At 40.8% G+C, this 19,736-nt stretch overlaps 1 protein-coding gene across 1 annotated transcript in view; it reads right to left on the reverse strand.

Moving 5' to 3' along the window:
* Window positions 1–11,128, reverse strand: part of PDGFC (platelet derived growth factor C) — a 138,520-nt gene extending 127,392 nt beyond the window's left edge. The window contains exon 1 of the mRNA XM_075091005.1: window positions 10,418–11,128. Coding sequence (XP_074947106.1) covers window positions 10,418–10,535 — 118 coding nt within the window. The 5' untranslated portion in view covers window positions 10,536–11,128. The remainder of the gene's footprint in view (window positions 1–10,417) is intronic.
* Window positions 11,129–19,736: the final 8,608 nt, after the last annotated feature.

The raw sequence follows: 19,736 nt of genomic DNA on the forward strand, positions 1-19,736 counted from the left end.
GAATCAGAACCATTAACAAGATTCTGGGGTTTTTTTCAATAATGAGCAAGAGAAATCACCTTTATGCAAGGGCATTGATCCAACACAAACAGTATTCTTAATGACATAATGTAGATTCTCAAACTTAAAGAGAAACTACAGAACCTGTAAAACTAATGGACAGTGTTAGATATACTACAGCCACGTCATCGGTTTCTTCCCCTAATGCAAAGAACTAACCAGGTCCAAATTTTGGTAATGTAATTACATTAAAAGCAGTAGCAATACAGAAACATATCACAACTATTTCGTTAGGTATTATCACTACACAGTACCTTCACGTACATCTTGACTAATGAGGCCAATCAGAGTTTTGTTAAGATTCTCGCTAGGGCAAGCACGTGCTTTAGACACATGTTTATGTTTCTACCTGACAGCTATACAAAACCATCTTTTCCTCCACAAGCAGTAGGATAAGTTTGCAAATCAGGTAGATATTTAAGTAACAGAGCTTTCTGTACTAGTACACTCACTTTACCAAGGTGTGGCACTCCTGAGGTGTTAGGAAAGATTGAAGATGATCTCAATGGTTTCTCTTGAAATGAAAGTTAATGAGCTCAAAAACTCTCTGACAGCCCTGTTTGGACTCAGACTAGGACACCCGCTTCCCCACATACATACTACTTCTTGAAGGTACTGAGAACTGCAATAACTGAGATAAAATAAAGACCACCAATGAAGAAACTAAAAATGTGGCATAAGGTGTTGAGATCAGCGTCTTTACAAAGGTACTTATGAGAATAGGTAAAGATCACTGAAAGACTCTACTGGCAAAGACCCTTAGCAGTAATGATAATGCTCATCACAAATTATACAACACATATACACTTCCTAAGTAACAACTATTATTTTCACAGGCACAGTATCAAGCATCTAAAAGATGAGCCAACAGCTCATTATGTAGCGCTGTACGTACAAATAGGAGCTTCATCCACATACAGTTAATTACAACTAACTCCAAACTTGTGCTGGGTAAAGTTATTTTCAATCTGAAAATAACTGCAGAATTTAGTGCATGAAGAGTTATGAAAAGTAGTTGAAGTTGCATTGGTAATAGCAGAGCTGAGCGACCACAGCTCATGATAAGTAAAGCACCCCATAGTACCCAACACCCACACCCCTTCCCCAAACTTGAGCAAACTGTCCATACATAAGCTTACATTTACACTGAAGCATGGAAATAACCCTGCAGAATGTATTTTAACATGCAAAAGTATCAGTTATCCTCTTTTCCATTCCACTTTTTCAGTGCTCTCCGACAAATGATGAAATGAGTCACAAGGGTCTTGTGAGTTGGCGCACCATAGATAGAATGTTCAGTGCTTCAGTCTGGTCCGACAGAAGTTCCTGTGACTAGAGCAGTTTAACTTGGATCACTGTTGCTGCTGTTCTGTTCAAACCTATTTATACGAACAGAGCAGAGAGCCAAAACGGTTGCTTTGTGATTAGTTCAGGCATGTTTGAATCCAGAAGGGAAACTCTTTTAGTTTATTTTCCCCGGGAAGGCTACAAAGTTCCACTACGGCTTTACAGCATAACCATGTGGATCAAGAACGGCCCCTCATTCACCTAGAGAAAGATCAAATTATACTACTGAATTGTTCTCCTGTTTCTCAGCTTTACTCTGCATGCACCGAAATGTTTGAAAACACCCTTTCTGAGAATTTGTCATCTGTAGTGTCAAAGGCATTCCTGGCAGAAAAAGGAAGTCTTGTTGAGGGCAAAATTCAGTCAAGATGACCGTAAAACCTAATCCACACCTTTGAATTTGGACTGAATATCCACCACTTAAACATCTTGTAAATGACCCAATTTGTTTACACGGCCCTGTAGCTTTTTATGACTTTTCCATAAAGAAGTTATTACATCCATTCCTTTTATTTTGTTTTAGAGCATTTGAATGAGCCCCAGAACCACAAGCAAGTGAAACAGACTCTCTGCAGATGGAAGTGGCCTCATATAACTCACCACTACCGCTGAAATAGTCTGAACAACACTTTTAGTATGGACATGCCATACCTTCACACACAGCAAAAGAATTTCCTGTGCCATATGTCTTTCTTAATGTTTAACTATTGTACAAAATGAGTGCTGGTTTCCTGTCAATCAGAGGAACCTGGAGCCCCTAGGACTCGTGCCTCTGACTGGTTTGAACGAGGGTGAAGGCAGTCAGATGGTTACATGGTGAAGTACACGGGGTGGGGGGGTGTGTGTGTGTGTGTGTGTGTGTGTCAAACTTCTAAGATACTCTAGTCGCTATCATGCCATGGCTTATCCAATTAAGCTCCCCAAATAACAGTTCAATAAAAGACCGGACAACTGAATTTTGTTGAAAAGACCATAAAAATTATAATTAAAGTGATATTATGCATTATTTCACAAACCAGTACCTCTTCCAGCAAAGTCATTTTCCCACTTCACATGCTTTTAAGCAAATGATGCTTGAAAAGTAGCACAGATAGATTAACAGCTATGGATTGACATGGAAGGTGTGCTAAGAGCGTTTTTCCAGTGTAAGCTACTCTTTACATACGACACTCCCTGGTATTTTACACCTGGACTTATCCTTCACAGAAAATTACAAGCCTGCTGATATGTGCCAAACTGAGTAATAGTTTAAAGATGTAGAATATTGAAACTACAAAAAGGGCTTCACTCCTTTACCTTTTACTGCCCGAACCAAGTTTGAAGCCCATGCATCAGATTACAGGACCAATTCCCTAACTAACTGCAGCATCTAACATTCTGCCCCCCCACCCTCTTACACAATTTAATGCCAATTCATAGTAAGAATATTACAGCAGAAGCAATGCAAAAATGAATTAAATGTACAGGAAACACAAGCAGCATTGTTTCCTTTTCCCAAGACGTTCTTTCCTTTTTCCAAGACAGACAGACTTAACATTTCAGGAAAAGCCGCATAAGGGCAATAAGGGAGTTTAAATCCAGCACTCAAAAGTTATCACCAGTTACGCCAGATAGTTGCTGAAAGCTTGGAAGACCCCCCTCATTTTCCTTTAGTAGAACTGTAGTATCATAGGAAACGTAAACTGATAACTACCCAAATAACTCCACTGTTCATCTAGAAAACAGAGTACTAAAAAAATTCAAAACAAAGATTCCTACTTGCAGACACAGTGCTGGAAAGGTGCATGACCAGAGGAAAACACCCACCTGCCTGCTGCCACCTGGTCCTTCACCTGGCTTTATTCAGAACCAGTGCATTCCTTGCACTTCATGTAGAGAAATCAGTACAACAGTGATCAAACTGAGCCATGCCTACATACTATTTTAATACCGTTAATAATCAGTTTTAACAAGCTCAAGTAGAAATTTCAGTGTTTTGGGCTTTCAGGGAGTAAATGAACAGAGGTGTTCTTTGTTCTAGAAGAATCTCCTTAAAACATCTGTGATTATAAAGATACCTTGATTGAATTTACCATAAAGCACAAGATTAATGAATACTTTGAGATTTAATTCACAAAAAGGCCCAATGCCACTGAAAAAGGTGTTACTGGTTACCCCCTTGCAACTCTCCCATTCTCACTACTATAAAAGGATGTCACTACATGGTAAATAGCCTTTGAGCATTTTCTTATTTCAACCACAGATGCTGTTTCTCCCTGTATCGTATAGGACTGCAGTACATAGGAGGTTAATTCATCTTCTCTTTCTCAGCCCTAAACACCTGCATATGAAAATGACAGTAAGGAGAAAAAAAAATAAAAGCAGCAACTAGCACTGTGAACATCTTCGTTGCAGAATTAACCTGCATAGCCTCAAATCAGCCCAGCTTGAATGAGAACAGCAGTACAGGGAAATAATAATCCAGAGACTTAACTAAACAGTTGATGAGTTCTTTCAACATGAGTTGCAGCCAGCTCACCTGACAGTCTCATCGGCGAAGGTAAAAGAACATTGACACAGGTTGAGAGGTGGCACGCACTTGCAGGACTTCAAAGTAATCCACAGCGACAAGAAGCCAAGCAGCCTGCAAGCCCAGTGCAAATGTACCATCATACCTATGCAAGGTGAACGTCAAAGTCCAAAATTGTGGGGATGCTTGACAAAGATGGAGTGTTTGAATAGAAGTAATGGAACTCAGAAGACAGACAGCCCTTGCTAACCCTAATGCAGAAGGCGTGCAGGAGACCAAGGAACTAGTTGGGCTCTCTTCTTTCATTTACATTACTTTTTCAATAGTTCTTATACCCTCTGTGTATAAGACTTTCTCCATGAAAGTCTAGAGTCCTGCTTCATCTCACCCAGCTGACTAACTTCTGTAGAAACTGATGAGGTTACAAAGATGTGTAGAGGTGCTTTGTACACATGCTTTGTAAGATGGGGTATCTTCATATAAAAGAAAACTGCTTAGTACGCTGTAGGATCATGAAATTAAGCACAAATAACCCAATGTAACACTGGGGGTATGTTTATACAATCTCAGCAGAAGGATGTTGAGCAGAGAAGATCAGAAGACAGATGAACCCTAAGGCTAGGATGCGTATGGATGGAGCTGTGAATAAATTTTCTGGCATTGCCACCTTAAAATAACATCCTACAATTTAACAAAACCTCTAGAAAACCCAAATTTCTATTTTAGCTTCACAGCAGCACATTATGAATTTTCACTCACCTACCGCATTTCACAAACACAGGCTGCAAACGTTTTCCCCAACAGGGAATGACAGGGCTGAATAAGTTTTAATGTACAATTAATTTCTCCAAAACTCTGAAACAACTAAGCACTCAGAGATACCTGCGTACTACTAATATAGCTGCATTTCTACATGTTAACTCTATTCGTTTTCCATTGTATAACTTCTGAGTCCCACAGGTTTTCACTAAAAAACTACTTACTACAGGCCAATTCCTAAGACACTTAGATACCAGGAAGTGTATTTTCCATGGCACGCATTTTGTGACTAAAAAGGCAAAGGCATGGCTCTCTGGTAAAGCCAAGAGCTATCCATAAAGCAACTGAAGAGGCTCATTTCCAGCTAAGGGAAGTGGGCTTGCACAGCCTGTCCTCTTTCTAGTAATGAAGAACTGCCAGACACATCAAAAACCAAAAGCAGCCACTACCCAACAGCAACAAAAAACCCCAAAACCACTGTGCTGTAATGCACAACCACTGCTGTAGGATGCAAACCAGTACTTTGCTATTACATGTTGACTATGTAATAATTAGATTCAAAAGTTTTGGATAAAGTTATAAGATATAAAAGACATTATGCTTATGTGAAGACAAAGTTCAACATACACCCTTTGGTAGTATAGCTGTCAGTGTCTCAAGGTATGCCCTGTGTTTCTTCACCATTATAAAACTCTATCTAATCGAAAAAGAAACTAAACTCCCCCAAACAACATGAGATAAAGCTTTAAAGTCCGATCTGCAAACCTAATAACAACTAGTTACTGCAAAAATAAGATTTTACGTGTTTCTTGCTTAAATCCCATTCAAGATATTTAACAAGGATACGGGAAGGCTGGAATGCATATATATTTGGGACAAATAGCAAATGATCTGTGCTTTTAAGACCCTTACTTTCACCTAACAGAAGAAACTGAGAGAAACAGCAGGAATAAGGAGAAGTCCCAAGCAGCATTCTGCTGAATAGCAGACAATACACCAGAAGTCAACTACAAAGGCAAAAACCAGTTTTTAAGACTTTCTTCCACTGCAATTTATTGCAGTGTTGAAGAACTTCTCTAATTCACCACAATCTCTTGCTTAAAGTCGAAAGAGGATGTGGTGTAATTCTTCACTCTCCAGGAAAAGGGCTTTAACATATTTCAAAACGAGTCTTGGACTAAACAAAAATAGATTAAACTCAAGAAAAAATTGCATCACTATCAAGTTTCACTTAGATGACACATGTTCATATTTTATACTTCCTTATCTTCTCAAAATGAAGAAAACTGCTGCTGCCCAGCAGTAGTCAACACACTGTACTGGCAGTCATCAGTTCAACAACAGTCAGCAGAGGTGGCGCCTATTCCCACTGCTTTTAAGTATGTTGGTTTATAAGAGATAATTTTGCAGTCAAATGGCTGCACTCGAGCAAAATCACTGACATTCCGCTCTGCAAGGATTCGATGTGCTGCATCATGTGGACATCCACGCCTTCTCTCAGGTGTTCAGCCCAAGTCAAATGAACTTCATCAGCAACTCTATGTTGTGATGCTCTCCCCATTCCTGAATAAGTTGAAAGCTCCCTTTGGAGAAACACAAACCAGGGAATCCGCTAGGTGGTTGTGAGGAGGCGTGCAAGGCCACGCGCATGCTGATGAAAGCAGCTCCCTCTGGCACTTCAGCTACTCTCTCAGTTACAGCTGCATCCACCAACTTCTCCCAAAGATGGCCTGACATACACAAGTCTGAAACTCCAGCTCAGGGCTACTGTTTGTTTTTGGTTTTTGAGTTTGTTTTTTTTTTAAGCTACATAAATCTTGCCTGTTTCAGAAGATTTAAGAAATACATTATGAAGTGATCAGTTAGCGAAACTTATTATTAAGTGTTTCTATTCATGCAGGGGAAGAAAAAAAACACTTGAAGGAAATTAAGATCTGTCAAAAGATAGATCACCACCAGTACATTATCTGTGCTGCAGGATTGACAGAAGTGCGTGCTTTGGTGTTATAAGATTTAATTCAGCAATTCTATTTACTGCTGTTCATTCACACTTGAAGCTGATTGCAGGAAAATTAATATTTCAAACTAGTTGGTCCTGGTAAGTTGCTAACTGACCTCAGTTTCTTGGCCTTCTGAAGTCATTCATTACTACATTTTAAATGTATATGCCACATAAACTCTACACTTCATAGCTTATGGCACCCAATAGTAGTTTTTACATTATTTTCTAGAAAGACATCCTCATATTTCTCATAGAATCATAACAGCTGATAGCTTAGCAAAATTACTTTAAACATCTTGTCCTAAAACAGCCAAGAAAACAGAACTTAGATTCTCCTGCCATCTCATGTTGTAATCAAATCTAGATTAAACTAATAACAAGCAGGTGCACTCAGATCAGAGCTAAGTCATTAGAATTAAGTCATTCACATTACTCAGTCCATCAATAGCTCCCTCAGACATTGTTGAAACTACAGAGACAGGATGAAGATACTACATAAAAATAGCACTCAAAAGTAGAATGAAAAGTAGCAAGAACAATAACAGAAAAAAGAAGTAAAATATCCAAGTAATCAAATTCAATATGCAAGAGATTGAGTTTTGCTCCTCAGAAGAAACTGAGTGATCACTTTTTCTTGACTCTCTACTTCAATATGGAAAAATGGTAATAAATGCATCACACAGCCATAAGAGAACTGATAAAGCCACCTAAGTATGAAAAAACCCTTCAAAGCATAATCTGTTTTTCAACAGGACAAAGAATCATGGAAATTATACCTGGATATAAATGGAAGCCATCACTACATGCATCACTTACTGCTACTTCGGTTTCCAGAAAATTGTTGCATAAACTTCTTTGATCCTCCAGATGAGTATTTACACAGTTGAATTACAAATAAAAACACTAAAGATAAATTTGAATTTGTCAAGGAAGTCACATAAAACACCTTACTGTCAAGCAGAGTTTACAAATAAAACCTGTTCTTAAAGAAAATCTGACTACAACAGAGGGCCAAGAACAAGGAGGTAGTTTTAAGTGTTTTCAAATGGAATTACACTGGCTCCACAACAGCTATCACACTGAATTCCTTGGAGGCAGCAACAAAATATTGTATTCTAAGAATAGCTAATTTATAATTATGAAGAAATATTTACACTAGGAAATCACCACCTAAAATGACACTCACTATGAAGCAGAAACAAGAGAACTCTCTCTGTCTGCATTTAGTAAATAAATCAGGTCAAATTGTAATTTTGAAGTTAATAATAATTTAACTAATAAATAAATAAAACCCAATTTTGAACAAATAGATCCTTAAGCACATGCTTACCCTTTGTAACACAAGTAGTCCCACTGATTTAATAACTGGTCATTTACATCTTCAGTATCACCTTGAAGGAATAGCTAAAGCACCCACATGTGCTGCTGAGTAACACTGTAATCCATTCTACTGCAAAACTTCTTGGCCATTTAGCAGTTTTACAAGTAGAGGACAGAATTTTTATTTGTAGACTGCGTGAGTGAAAATCTCTCTCTCTCCTGACCAAAGATTATTTGGCATGTGAACAGCAATATCTCATTCTCATACTCCAGGGAGTTTTAACCTGCCTCTAGCTAAAAGCTATACATCTTTAGATTGCAGCAGAGTGTAAAAATCACTCTAATTAAATCAAGTAAGAACTGGTTTGACCAGCATTACTGATCCCCCAAATAATTAAAATCAGTTAAGAAAAGTCAGGGGTTGGCACTTTGCTGTACCTAAACTTCTGCTAATTTTAGTTTTGCAATTGAACAACTAGAAAGCAAACGTCAAGTAAGCTACAAGAAGAATCTGGACTGTTCCAAGTATAAACTATTACAGAATACAGTTTTGGGGCACTTTTAAAAAAGAAAATTATCCTGGCTTTGCATTTGTTCTAAGACATAGTGACTTAGAGCATGCCAAATTGCATTGCAAACCAGTTGAAGCCTGACCTAAGGCAGCTGCATTTCTGATATACACGAACGGGATATAGTTTTTGTTGTCATATATACTTGTACCTATTTACATCAGGTTTGCTTTTACGCCGTACGATCTACCTTTTACACTTTACCATTGTGCTCTCATTGTTGGACCCCGGTGGCCCTTCAGGGCCCAGCCACTTTAGCCTGTAACAAGCCTCTCAGGGCAGACTGACAGTGTAGTAGGTTTCTTTCCATTCCTGACAAAGTTAAAGCAAAGCAATGGTAATTCTCTGTATGTCAATACACATCATATGAACACCATGCAGATTTAACAGAAGGCAGCATAACAGCACGAGACTTTAGTGTATTAATGCCAGTTCCATTTTGTCACAAACTGGTGCCCTAAAGCCTCTAAACACCAGGTGAGCTGGGAAGGGGTAGAAAGTGAGGGATTTCTTTTCTCACACAGAGCAGATAATTTCCTGTCCTGTGTGCAAAGTCTGATTGGTTTCCTGTCAGAATAGCCGGGTCTCTAAGTCTTTTGATCACTTTTCTCTGGCCCTCCACAGTTGCTCTGATTAGAGATTGATCCCCACACTGCTCTTTGATCAGCAGCTCCAGCAGCCTGCAGGTGCCATATATCATCACATTAGCAAGCCACAGCAGTATTAATCTCCCCCTGCTAAATTTCTGAGCACACTGCATATTCTACCCATTCACAGAGCACTTGTGGAGGTCTCTGAAACTTTGCTTTCTATTAAAAGATATGACGTAGAATGCTTTTATCTGGGGAGTCCCAAGTTCAAAGTTGAGAGAATTGAATTAGCCTTGAATCTGCGTTTCTGCTTTATTTCATTACAGTTCAGAGAGTTTTGAGAGCTCCCAGCTTGGCCTTTTGTGTTGGTTTGTGCCCAGGGAGAAAGCTCATTCTAACCAACATGCAAAGTACTAAATTTTTCACTCCCCCACTCCGTACATTAAGCACCAGGGGTTCCATGAATGTATGCTAACAGCCTTAATTTTAGATATTCTACACTAAGTGTGGTTTCATGCAGTATATAACGTTTCAGTTTGTAAAATATTCTTTAAAATGACTTCATAATAGCAGATCAAGAGGAAAGGCGCTTAAAAATCTGAATAATGTAAATCATATGGAGTTCAGAGGCTAAGCAAATTACACACCCCGGAGCTGCCCTTGCTGTATGAAAGGAGTCTTTCTCCAGCTCTGCGCAGCCCCAGCCCAAGGGAACTTGCATTTGAGAGTTTTCTAAACATTTCAGGTACACTTGAAAGTTGAAAGTAATTCTCATTTCCTATGCAGGATTAGCTCGTTTCCAGCCTGTACAAAATACCACTCATTCACACACAGACTCCCCCCTCCCCACACACACACACCCCCCCGAAGAGCTGAACTTTAGGATACGAAGGGGGGGGTGTCGTTGCTCTTTTTTTTTTGGGGGGGGGGGGGTGGGAGGGGACGGGGGGGGAGAAGGGAGAAGGGAAAAGGGGACAAGTCACATTTTGCGCCTCGGGCCGCCGCGGAGGGAGCCCCCGAGCCGGCGCTGGGCTCCCCGCCGGCCGCCGAACCGCTGCCCTTTACCCACAGCGCTCCCCCGAAGGCGGCGGGCAAACACGCAGGGGCCGACCCCGCTCACCCCGGCCCGGCCACGGAGCTCCCCCGCTACCCACGGCCGCCACCTCCGCTCCGCTCCCCTCCGCGCCGGCCGGCCGGGCGCCCGCCCCCGCCCTGCCCCTGCCCCGGGCTGCGCCGCGGCGGCGGAGCTGCTACTCCTTACCGTTCTGCTCCTTGGTGCCGGAGAAGGCGAACTTGCTGCTGAGGTCGGACTCGGCGGCGGCCCCCTGCCTCCGGCCGGCCAGGGCAGATGTCAGCAGGAGCAGCCCGAGGAGGAGCATTGGGCCGGCGGGGCGAGGGGCTCCGGCACAGCAGGCACTGGCGGCGCGGCACCGAGGCCCGGGCGTCTCTCAGCAGCGCCCGGCGCGGGCTGCGCCGCTGGGGAGAAGGCAGCACTGAGCCTGCTCTGGCAGCAAAGAATTGCAGGGTAGTCTCCACATAATCCCATCCAAAACTTTTTCCTAGAGCCCTTTTCTGTGTCTCCAGATTTTGCTTTCCTTTAGCTTTTATTTCCCCCCCCCCTTTAAAAAAAAAAAAAAATCAAAGCAAAACCTGGACCCAGACCAGCTTCCCAAGGACTAAACAATCCGGGGCCGTGCCGGGCGGGGGCCGGAGGAGCCGGGGCCAGTGAGGGCGCGGGGCAGGCGGCGGGGGCGAGCGGGGCCGCTGCTGCCGCGGAGGAGCGCGCACCTGTCAGCCGGCACCCGGCGGCGGGGCGGAGGCAGGGGGCAGGCAGGGGGCGGGCGGGCCGGCCGGCCGCTCTCCCACTCAAATACCCTCCTCGCCCCCAGCTCCGCGGCCGCCGCCCGGCCGATTCGGTCCGCGTCTCTCGCCTTCCCCTGCCGTCCCCTCACGGCGAGGGCGGCACCTGGTGAGGCTGTTACGCCCCGGGAAGTTGTTGGTTGGGAAGAAGGAGGCGAGCGAGGCGTCCGCCGCTGCCCGCTTTCTTGCCGCCAAATGGCGGCGCAACAGGTGCTGGGGCCCCCCGGCCGCCTCACGAAGGCTGCGGTCCTTCCCTTCCCTTCCCACTCCTCCACGGTGAGGAAGCCGGGTCACCCTGGTCCAGGGGTAATTTCTGAGTTTGGTAGTTAGGGTAAGGCGTTGCTTCACCAGTATTTGTTTACTGGGTTGTTATTACGGTAATTGGGATCATACTTGAAAGTTTGATGCTTGGATTTGAACATTTTATTTATCTCAAGCACATCCTTGATACTGGGAACTAAAACATGGAGGGGGGGTTAGAAAGACTCTGGATGCACATTATTCTTTTTGACAGAACTTGCTGGTCTGGCTACCTTGAAGTTAGACCTCTAGCGTTTGCATAAGCCGGTGGAAATGCAGGTTCCACTTTTTACAACTGCCTCTCTGGCTGGAATGCGGCGTGGTACTCAGTGAGGTGGCATCTGTAATGCAGATGAGGTTGGGTTTCTTTTTGCTGTTTCTCCAGAAATCAGAACTAAATTAGTGGCGAGGACCATCTCCCCCGTTGACAAGGACTAAAAGGACTGATGATATTCAGACCCCACTACGATAATGCTGTGTTCAGGCGTCTCTGCTAGAGCTCGCGTTTCTAGTTTGCTTGGAAGAGGGTCCAAACCATGACTACATCACGGGCCAGGGCAACAAGACTGAATGCTAAATGGGTACCAGGAGGGCAAGAGAAGCAGTAGGAAGGACAAATCTTTTTCTCTTGACTGAGGAGTTTTGGGAGAGTTTTTTAATGGTCCCTTGAGCCCCCATGGCTCCGAGATGGTTTTGGGAGACGGGTGGGAAGACCCGCATAACTGTGGTCTCACTCACTGCCTGTGCAAGACAGACAAGAGAGAAACTGAGTCTGCACAACTGGACTCTTGAGCACATGCTGTAAAATTTCTTATCCTTTGACCCAGCTCTTTCCATTATATAACTGAGCTGTTTCTTTGCCTCAGCCAAAGTAACCCTTGAGACAATGATAAACATCCCCTCTGCTCCTAATAAGTGACATATTTCTAGTAGCAACTGAAAGCTGTCCAGCCAAGCTGGGCTGTCTTCTGAAAGGCAGGCTTGGAGCATACTGTAAATAGCAACCCTTCCCTTACAGAGCGTGAAGAAAGAAACGTACTGCACAAAGCAGGCTACATAGTTACTTTTATTATTGTTACCGTTACTAATTGGTTTAATATTGTTACCATTATTGTTATTTTTCAGTTTTCACTGTTGTTATTTTAAAATGGAAATAAAAATAACATGTACTGCTTTGCAGGTCTTCTGCATCGATGATTACAAGCGGTGGGGTTCTTTAATAAAATAAACGAAGCATTGCACTGTAACTTAACCTTCTTTGCCTGAGGATTTTGTGGGATTCGTTGTATTTTGGGGAACTGATGACGAGTTCCCTCTGAAAAACTAGTGTACACGAAAAGCAAAGCATCTGACATCTCCCATAGCTTTGAAAATCTAGGCTGCATCAGACCAGTGTTTCATCTGGCATCCTGGCTCTGACTTTTCAAAGGAAAATGCAAGAACCCACATAGTGGATGAATATGGAATAACACTGCCCGGGGAGGAAGCTTTCGTTCTAAACCTCCTGTAATTAAAAATCAGGGTTCGTTTTCAATCACTAAGGTGGTTCTTCTTTTCAGAAATGCTTTTGTTGTTAATCCCACCCAAAATATTGTGTGTGGTAATCCCTATCCTTATAAATGTCCAGTCTTCTCTGAAATTCATGCTAAGCATTTATCACCAGCTGTGTTTGGTTTTAATGTTATAGCTCCCCAGTTTCATCTGGTATATGTATGTGTTTGGATTATGAAAATAGGTAAATATAAATCATTTCACTTCTCTACCTTGTTCATTTTCTGTGTTATAGCCCTAGCATGTCTTTTTTCCAGCTAAGCATTTTTACTACATTTTTTTCATTTGAATATATTTCTAAGCTTTTCAAAGTCCCATCTATTTTTGTTATGTTTTATTTGGGGTGGGGCAATCAGAACATGACATTCCAAGTGAAAGCCTAATCTTAATATATAGAGTGAAAACAGAACATTTTATTGTATAGAGTATCTTATGCATACCTCTGTCTTTCTATTGGATCTACTCATGCAGTGATCCACAGAAGTATTGACATTAAACAAACTATTCTGAATGGTTAGATAATTATGTCAAGCTAATGGATGTGTACTTGGGATCGTTCCTGCCATTGCAGATTGCATTGCCAATACTGGATTTCGCTTGGGACCACAGTGCCGATGCAGCCGAGATTTCTAGTGATTCCAGCACCCGGTACAAATTTCTCTGGATATTGTTGAGACTTATTTGTATTTTGCTACCACAATGTTCACATTCTTTTCTACACCAGTAATAAATGTTTTAATTTACACAAAGCTTTGTATTCCTGACTTTAATCCGTGCTGAGAATTGCTCTTTAGTCTTCGTATCAGTCACCGTGCCATATCTCATCTCACAACTACTTGGTTTACACTCTGTAGCCTTTTTGACGGTGTATCAAAGATTTCTTTTTCCAAAGGCTTTGTAATAGAGTCTATGAAATTGTGTATCAAGTCGTTTTTAATTTAAATATTGCAACGGACATTTCTCCAATAATTGCCATATTCAAATAATTTGAGATGCAGGCTTTACTTGGTAGAATAGCCACGCTGCTTTGACACATTTTCAGATGGTTCTATGACTGGTTTTTTCCATCATCCTCATTCAGAAATTTTTGAAGCAGTTTTTCATGTACTTGAATAAAATCTGAATTATCTGGATTATCCCACAGGAGTTTATTGTTATTGAGACCTAGCCACCAGAGGAGGCAATGGAAATTTGGCCTGTTAGGACTCCAGAGACTTATTGTGATGGTGCATAGCCTTTGTACTCCTGAACTATAAATATCCTTGAAATGAACAGGCTTTCCCTGTGATTATTATTAACATAGAGTTACCATTAAAATCTACATTCCTCACATAATCTTCCCAAACTTCACTTACACCAACAAAAAGAATTCCCCGCACCAAAGCCACAATAACAACATCACAGCGCCGACAGGGGTGGACAGTTTATGCACACTCCTCCCCTTGTCCATTTGCCACTTTACAACAACAAAGATTCCCCGCAGTTACTCGTGGAAGTGGGCTGGAAATGGCAAGATGCGTAGGTGTTCACAGACTGCCCCTTATGTTTTGATCTGATACCAAGAGATCTCAATTGACTTTAGGGGGCTTTAGATATCCTGAGCAAGTTCTGCAAGGAGGCGTACTATCTCCTTTTCCTATATGCTCTCTCTCCCCCCTGCATAAGGTATGCTACGAGATAAGCATTTCTCTCCTGAGGAGAAGTACAGTGAGGGAAAATAGGAAAAGGCTGAGGTATAAACCCATTTTTAGGCACGATGTACAACCAAAGGGAAACACTTCTGGAGACTTGTAGCTCCACAAATGCAATTCCTTCTATCAAATTCATGTCTTGCAAGAGTTAGAGCTAGGCATTTACGTAACTTTGCAAGATTAGGACCCACTGTTAGGAAAAGAAGTTTGATTCCCTTGTTTCCCCACAGCTTGTTTCACTTCCTATTATGAATGGGGTAAAAAAGGGATTTAATACACATACACTTGTATATTCCCATATATTCTGAATGTACCTGTGTACCTGTAGAATCCTTGTGAGATCATAATAAAGAAAAAGTATTTTGCAAAGCTTAGCATGTAATTTAAAACTAATAAATATCTGCTCATCCAGACACACAGGCAGATGCCTGCTTTTGTGCGACGTGCTCTTGATTTCAGTGTAGTTACACATGAATTGTTTGTGGTATAATAGAGATGAGGTTTAAATGCTTATGTTCGCATCATGGAGTTATTTTTAATTGTGCAAAGAAGTCTTAAACAGTTATTCAATGTTATGTTTGTACAAAATCTTTTATGGATGAGTGATAAATATGAAACCAGAAATTGCTGTAGAAACCCTAACTGTCTTTTAGAAAAACAACAGTACGATGTTCTGCTCTAGTGATCACTGAGCAATAAAAAAAAAAGACATTGTACAGATAAACATGACTCTTGTAATCTTACTAGTGTGGGGTGAAGAGGCTGCATATGGAATTGCACAGAAAATCATTCCTGCGTTAGAAACTACTCCTGTAAATTAGGCACCACTAAATAGTAGTATTTCAGCCTTATTGTCCATTCCTACTGAATTTGTAAACAAGTTGAAGATTTGTGGTCCCGTTTCAGTTTCACATTCAAAAATATAATGAAGAAAAAGAGTGAAGTCCAAAGAGGCTTTAGTTATGTTGATGCAGGCACAGTGTGGACTACTCAGACACAGCCAGGCAAGAAGGAGCTCTGAATGTACTTTGGTCACTTGCACCACAGCTCTAGATGAAGTGCCATTTCTATTCTGCAAATCGTAAAATGAGACTTGGGACTTATAAATACACCTAAAGATAAGCATTTGAACACAGACTTCTAAGCATATTGATGTTGTTCTGCTCTGCATTGCATAGCGGAAGCAATCGTTTTTCAATTTGACTCAAACATTTGAGAACCCAAGTCCTTATTGTATTTTTCTGTGACTTCCACTTATAACCATTGGTTTAGAGCAGTCATATTTAATAATTCCAGTTATTTTATCAACCACATACATGCACATAGTCCAAGCTACATGCAAATGCAACTTTGCTTTAAGCAGGCTGTGGGAGCTACAACAGGAGACAAGGAAGGAGGCCCACTAGAGGTCTCCCAAACTATTTAAAAGAATGCTACCCACTTCTCATTTGGGTCTTGATGAGCTTCCAAAGTCAACATGCAAAAATTGGAACATAGCTAAGTCACTTAGGTCTTGTAACATGCTTTTTGAACTTCAGTGTGGACTAAACTGAGGCCTGAGAGGGCAGCAGTAGCCAGTCCTGAAGTCAGCATTTTCCCATGGGGTACGAAGGAGTTTCTGGGAACAAGGGTACTCTTTCAAGACATTCACTTTCTTTGCCTGTATGCTTTCAGAGTAGGACACTCCTATGATCTCTAGGCCTTACATCCCAATTCAGATGCCCCTCAGTATTCAAACACCATATGCTCTTGAGAACATACTTGAGTAGGTGCACGAAGGACTGTGCCCAGATGACAGGCTTGCTCAGGTACATGTGAATGTTTGCTTATTTATGACCATGTGTGTGAGGACTTTGCTTATGTCAGAAGCCAGATAAGCTTTCTGGCTCCTTATTGATCAATAATGACTTAGGTTCTGTCAGCATGCTTGAAAACCTGTCATGATCACAACTGAAGATAAGGCATAAGACACCTCTATGTCAGCTCTAAATAACTATTTAATTCCAAATAACTATTGAATTTGGTCTACCTGCCTGTCTCCCTTTCACTGAGCAGTGCAAGATACAGGTTTGCAATCAGAATACAAATTTGGTTAGTATTTCCAAGCATTACTAACTACTGCTATTCCAAAAAGCAGTATGCATCCCACGGTTGTAAAGTTGGGTAGCTGTATCCAGATTCAGTAAAGTGTATTATTCAAAACACATATAGATATAAACAGATTATTTAATGTACTGGTAAAAAACACAAGAGGTTTTTTTTTCATTTTCTTACTGAAATATTTCTAAGCTATTTGTATATGAATATTCTAATGGGTTTGAAACTGCTCTTTGGATAGACAAAGCTCAGCTGAAGGTATTTATGGGACAGCAACATAATTTCACCACCAATACTTGCAATGCACCTAGCAGTTAACAGTCTGTAATGCAGACTGTCTATCAGATAGAGATACTAACATCAGTCACATTAGCTATTCAAGTAGAATATTTACATTCATTAAGTTTGGCATAGAAAAATAACATTTTTTGTTTTACCTTGATGCAATAGGTGTATTACATTTGCTGAAAGATATTGATATTAAGAACTTTGGTTCACGAGTATGTTTAATTGAACTATTTTATATATATATACACACACACACACCTGTGGCACTTCAGTTTCAGTCGTCTTGTACTCCAGTCCACACAGAGCAGGAGTAATGCTGAGACAATTACATACCTAATGAGCCTTCATTTCAGTTCAAATTCAGCAAAAGAGAATCATATGGACAGTGTCAGCCTCTAAGGAGCATTGTCTTAAGGCTAAACTGAGATTACAGTTTAATTGGTTAATGAAATCCATCTAAGAAAATATTGCAAGCAAGTCTAAAGGTTAGAGGAACATCAGAAATCTAAAAGGAGTAGAGGAGAGATCGGGAACCAAAGAGCAGACACAACCACCCGGGAATGACAAGGCACTGGAGCAAATGTGCTCCGTACTAGGTATGGGGTATCTGTCTCCCTTAACCCTGACTGACCACATTATATTTCCTCCCATTTGGCCTTGTGCTGTCTCTTCCCTAATCTTCCTCTCTTTCACCATTTCCCTTTCACCCTTCTCAGTTAATTAGTTAACATTTCTACTGAACTAATTGTTTAATTAAAGTGTTGGCCTCCTAATCTTATCTCTCCACACCTGATTTAAGTACTAGCTTTCCTAATCCACCTCCTTACCTTCATAACTGGTCCACCAATACTCCCTAGCACCCAAATTTGTCTCCTTTTTGTACTTTGCCCTGTCTTATTTCCTGCTAGTCTCCAGTCCAGAATTGCTTACACGGCAAACCTTTTCTCCCATTATCATCTCACAGAATGAGACCACTTTACTCCGGCTTTCATTGCACTTTGTTCAGCATAGGCTAGAGGAGTGAGTCACTTGATGCAACAGACCCAGCACCCACGCTACAGATGTGCTGGAGGAGATCTTTCAGTACACTTTCATAAGAAAGTTCACATTCTGCAAGACAACTATGAGATGATAATCAACGGTATATGATGGGCTTCAAAAAGCGTCTTTCTTATCCAAACTAACACCCTAATGCAAACATACCCACTATCTTGTCTGTCCCATCAGTTATGACATTTTTCCCCACGTTTTTCTCTTTTCTTTTAATCTAGGGTGTGTACATCTCCTTATTAACAAATCTCTCTACCTCTGAATGAGGCAGGTTCCCTGTTCCACATTGCATAGAGTCAACTGGAGAGAAGGTATGCTAACGACTCAGCCCAATCTAGGCTTGGCATCACCTACAGAAGCACACCAAACTTTTATTTAGGCCATCTGGAGCTTTCCCAGACAAGAGATTAAGAGCTTCCAAGGAACTGATCTGTAAAATTTAAGACTTTACTGATCACATGCAAATTGTAATTTTCCAGTTTTCTTAAATTGGAGTAATTTATGTAAATTAAAAGGAGCAGGCACATGTTCAACAAAATAGTTAATATCACTTTCTAAAACCTGGACTAGTAGAAACTTGAAAAAAAGCTTTAATATGGGGGGCATAGAAAATCGTAAACACTGAGTTTCTCATCAGTTGCTTCATTCACAGAACTATCTGAATTATTTTGGCAGAAAGAAGGTTCAAGATGGAACATGGAGGCTTTCATCCCATGCATTTTTCCAAACTCAGAAATAGGAAAAGTCTTTTAGGTCATCTTAGTAGATGGCAACAGTCCTAATATTTCTAGAATTCTTAAACAGATCTCATTTAATCCCTTCGTTCAATAATATGTTTTAAAAGCAGGTACAGATTCTACAGGAATTTTTTTCATGAAGAAAAATGCTATTGTCAAGGGCTTAGGAGCATAATTCTGCCAAATTCATTCTACCCCTTCCTACATAAATATAGGTAGAATTTCTGCAGATTATAAATGTATTAGAATAATCTGAGATACTGAAGAGCAGTTAAATTTTTACTTAGATATTCACTAGCTACAGTGCAGAACAACATAGAAAAAAAGCTTACTTTAGTATTAATATTTCAAATCATATGTTAGTTTTTGTATCTGGAAATCCAGGTAATGCTGCAGAAAACTTAAAACTTAAGGGACTCAAGGACTGCCAGTTGGAAAAGAGTATAAAGAATGTACGAATGATACATTATTCATACCAGTAAATTCTCATTGTTATTTCCTTGCCAATCCACTGAATGGAAATACACTACAAAGGAAAATAATTTTAAAGCTTTTTCCAGTAATTCTTCAAAGCTATCCCACTATTAATCACTGGAGTTCACGTCATCCTGTTAGGAATGCACAATATTCCAATGTATTGCCAACATTTTTCTTTATTGATCAAACACTGGCATCGAATCACAGTATCTCATTCTCACAACACCATGAAAAAATAAGAACCTCAGCTTCACTACCATCTGGATCACAGATCATCCCATAAAATACGTTCGGGTTGACAGTAGGTTTTTGAAATACTTATGTAATATTATGTTTTTGATACTGTTATATGTTGTGCCCTGTCACAACCCATTTTGAAAAGAATACCACTCCATTATAGTTCAAATTTATAAAAAACCCACTATTTCCTCCTTAGAAAGTAATCTCCTTAGAAAGTAGTCTAGCTAAGTAGAGTGGATTTGTAGGCGTAAATAGTGATAGTCATTCCCCAGTGCTCCCTCAGCATGCT

Source organism: Phalacrocorax aristotelis, chromosome 4 (genome assembly GCF_949628215.1).
Source record: "Phalacrocorax aristotelis chromosome 4, bGulAri2.1, whole genome shotgun sequence".
Classification (NCBI taxonomy): Eukaryota; Metazoa; Chordata; class Aves; order Suliformes; family Phalacrocoracidae; genus Phalacrocorax; species Phalacrocorax aristotelis.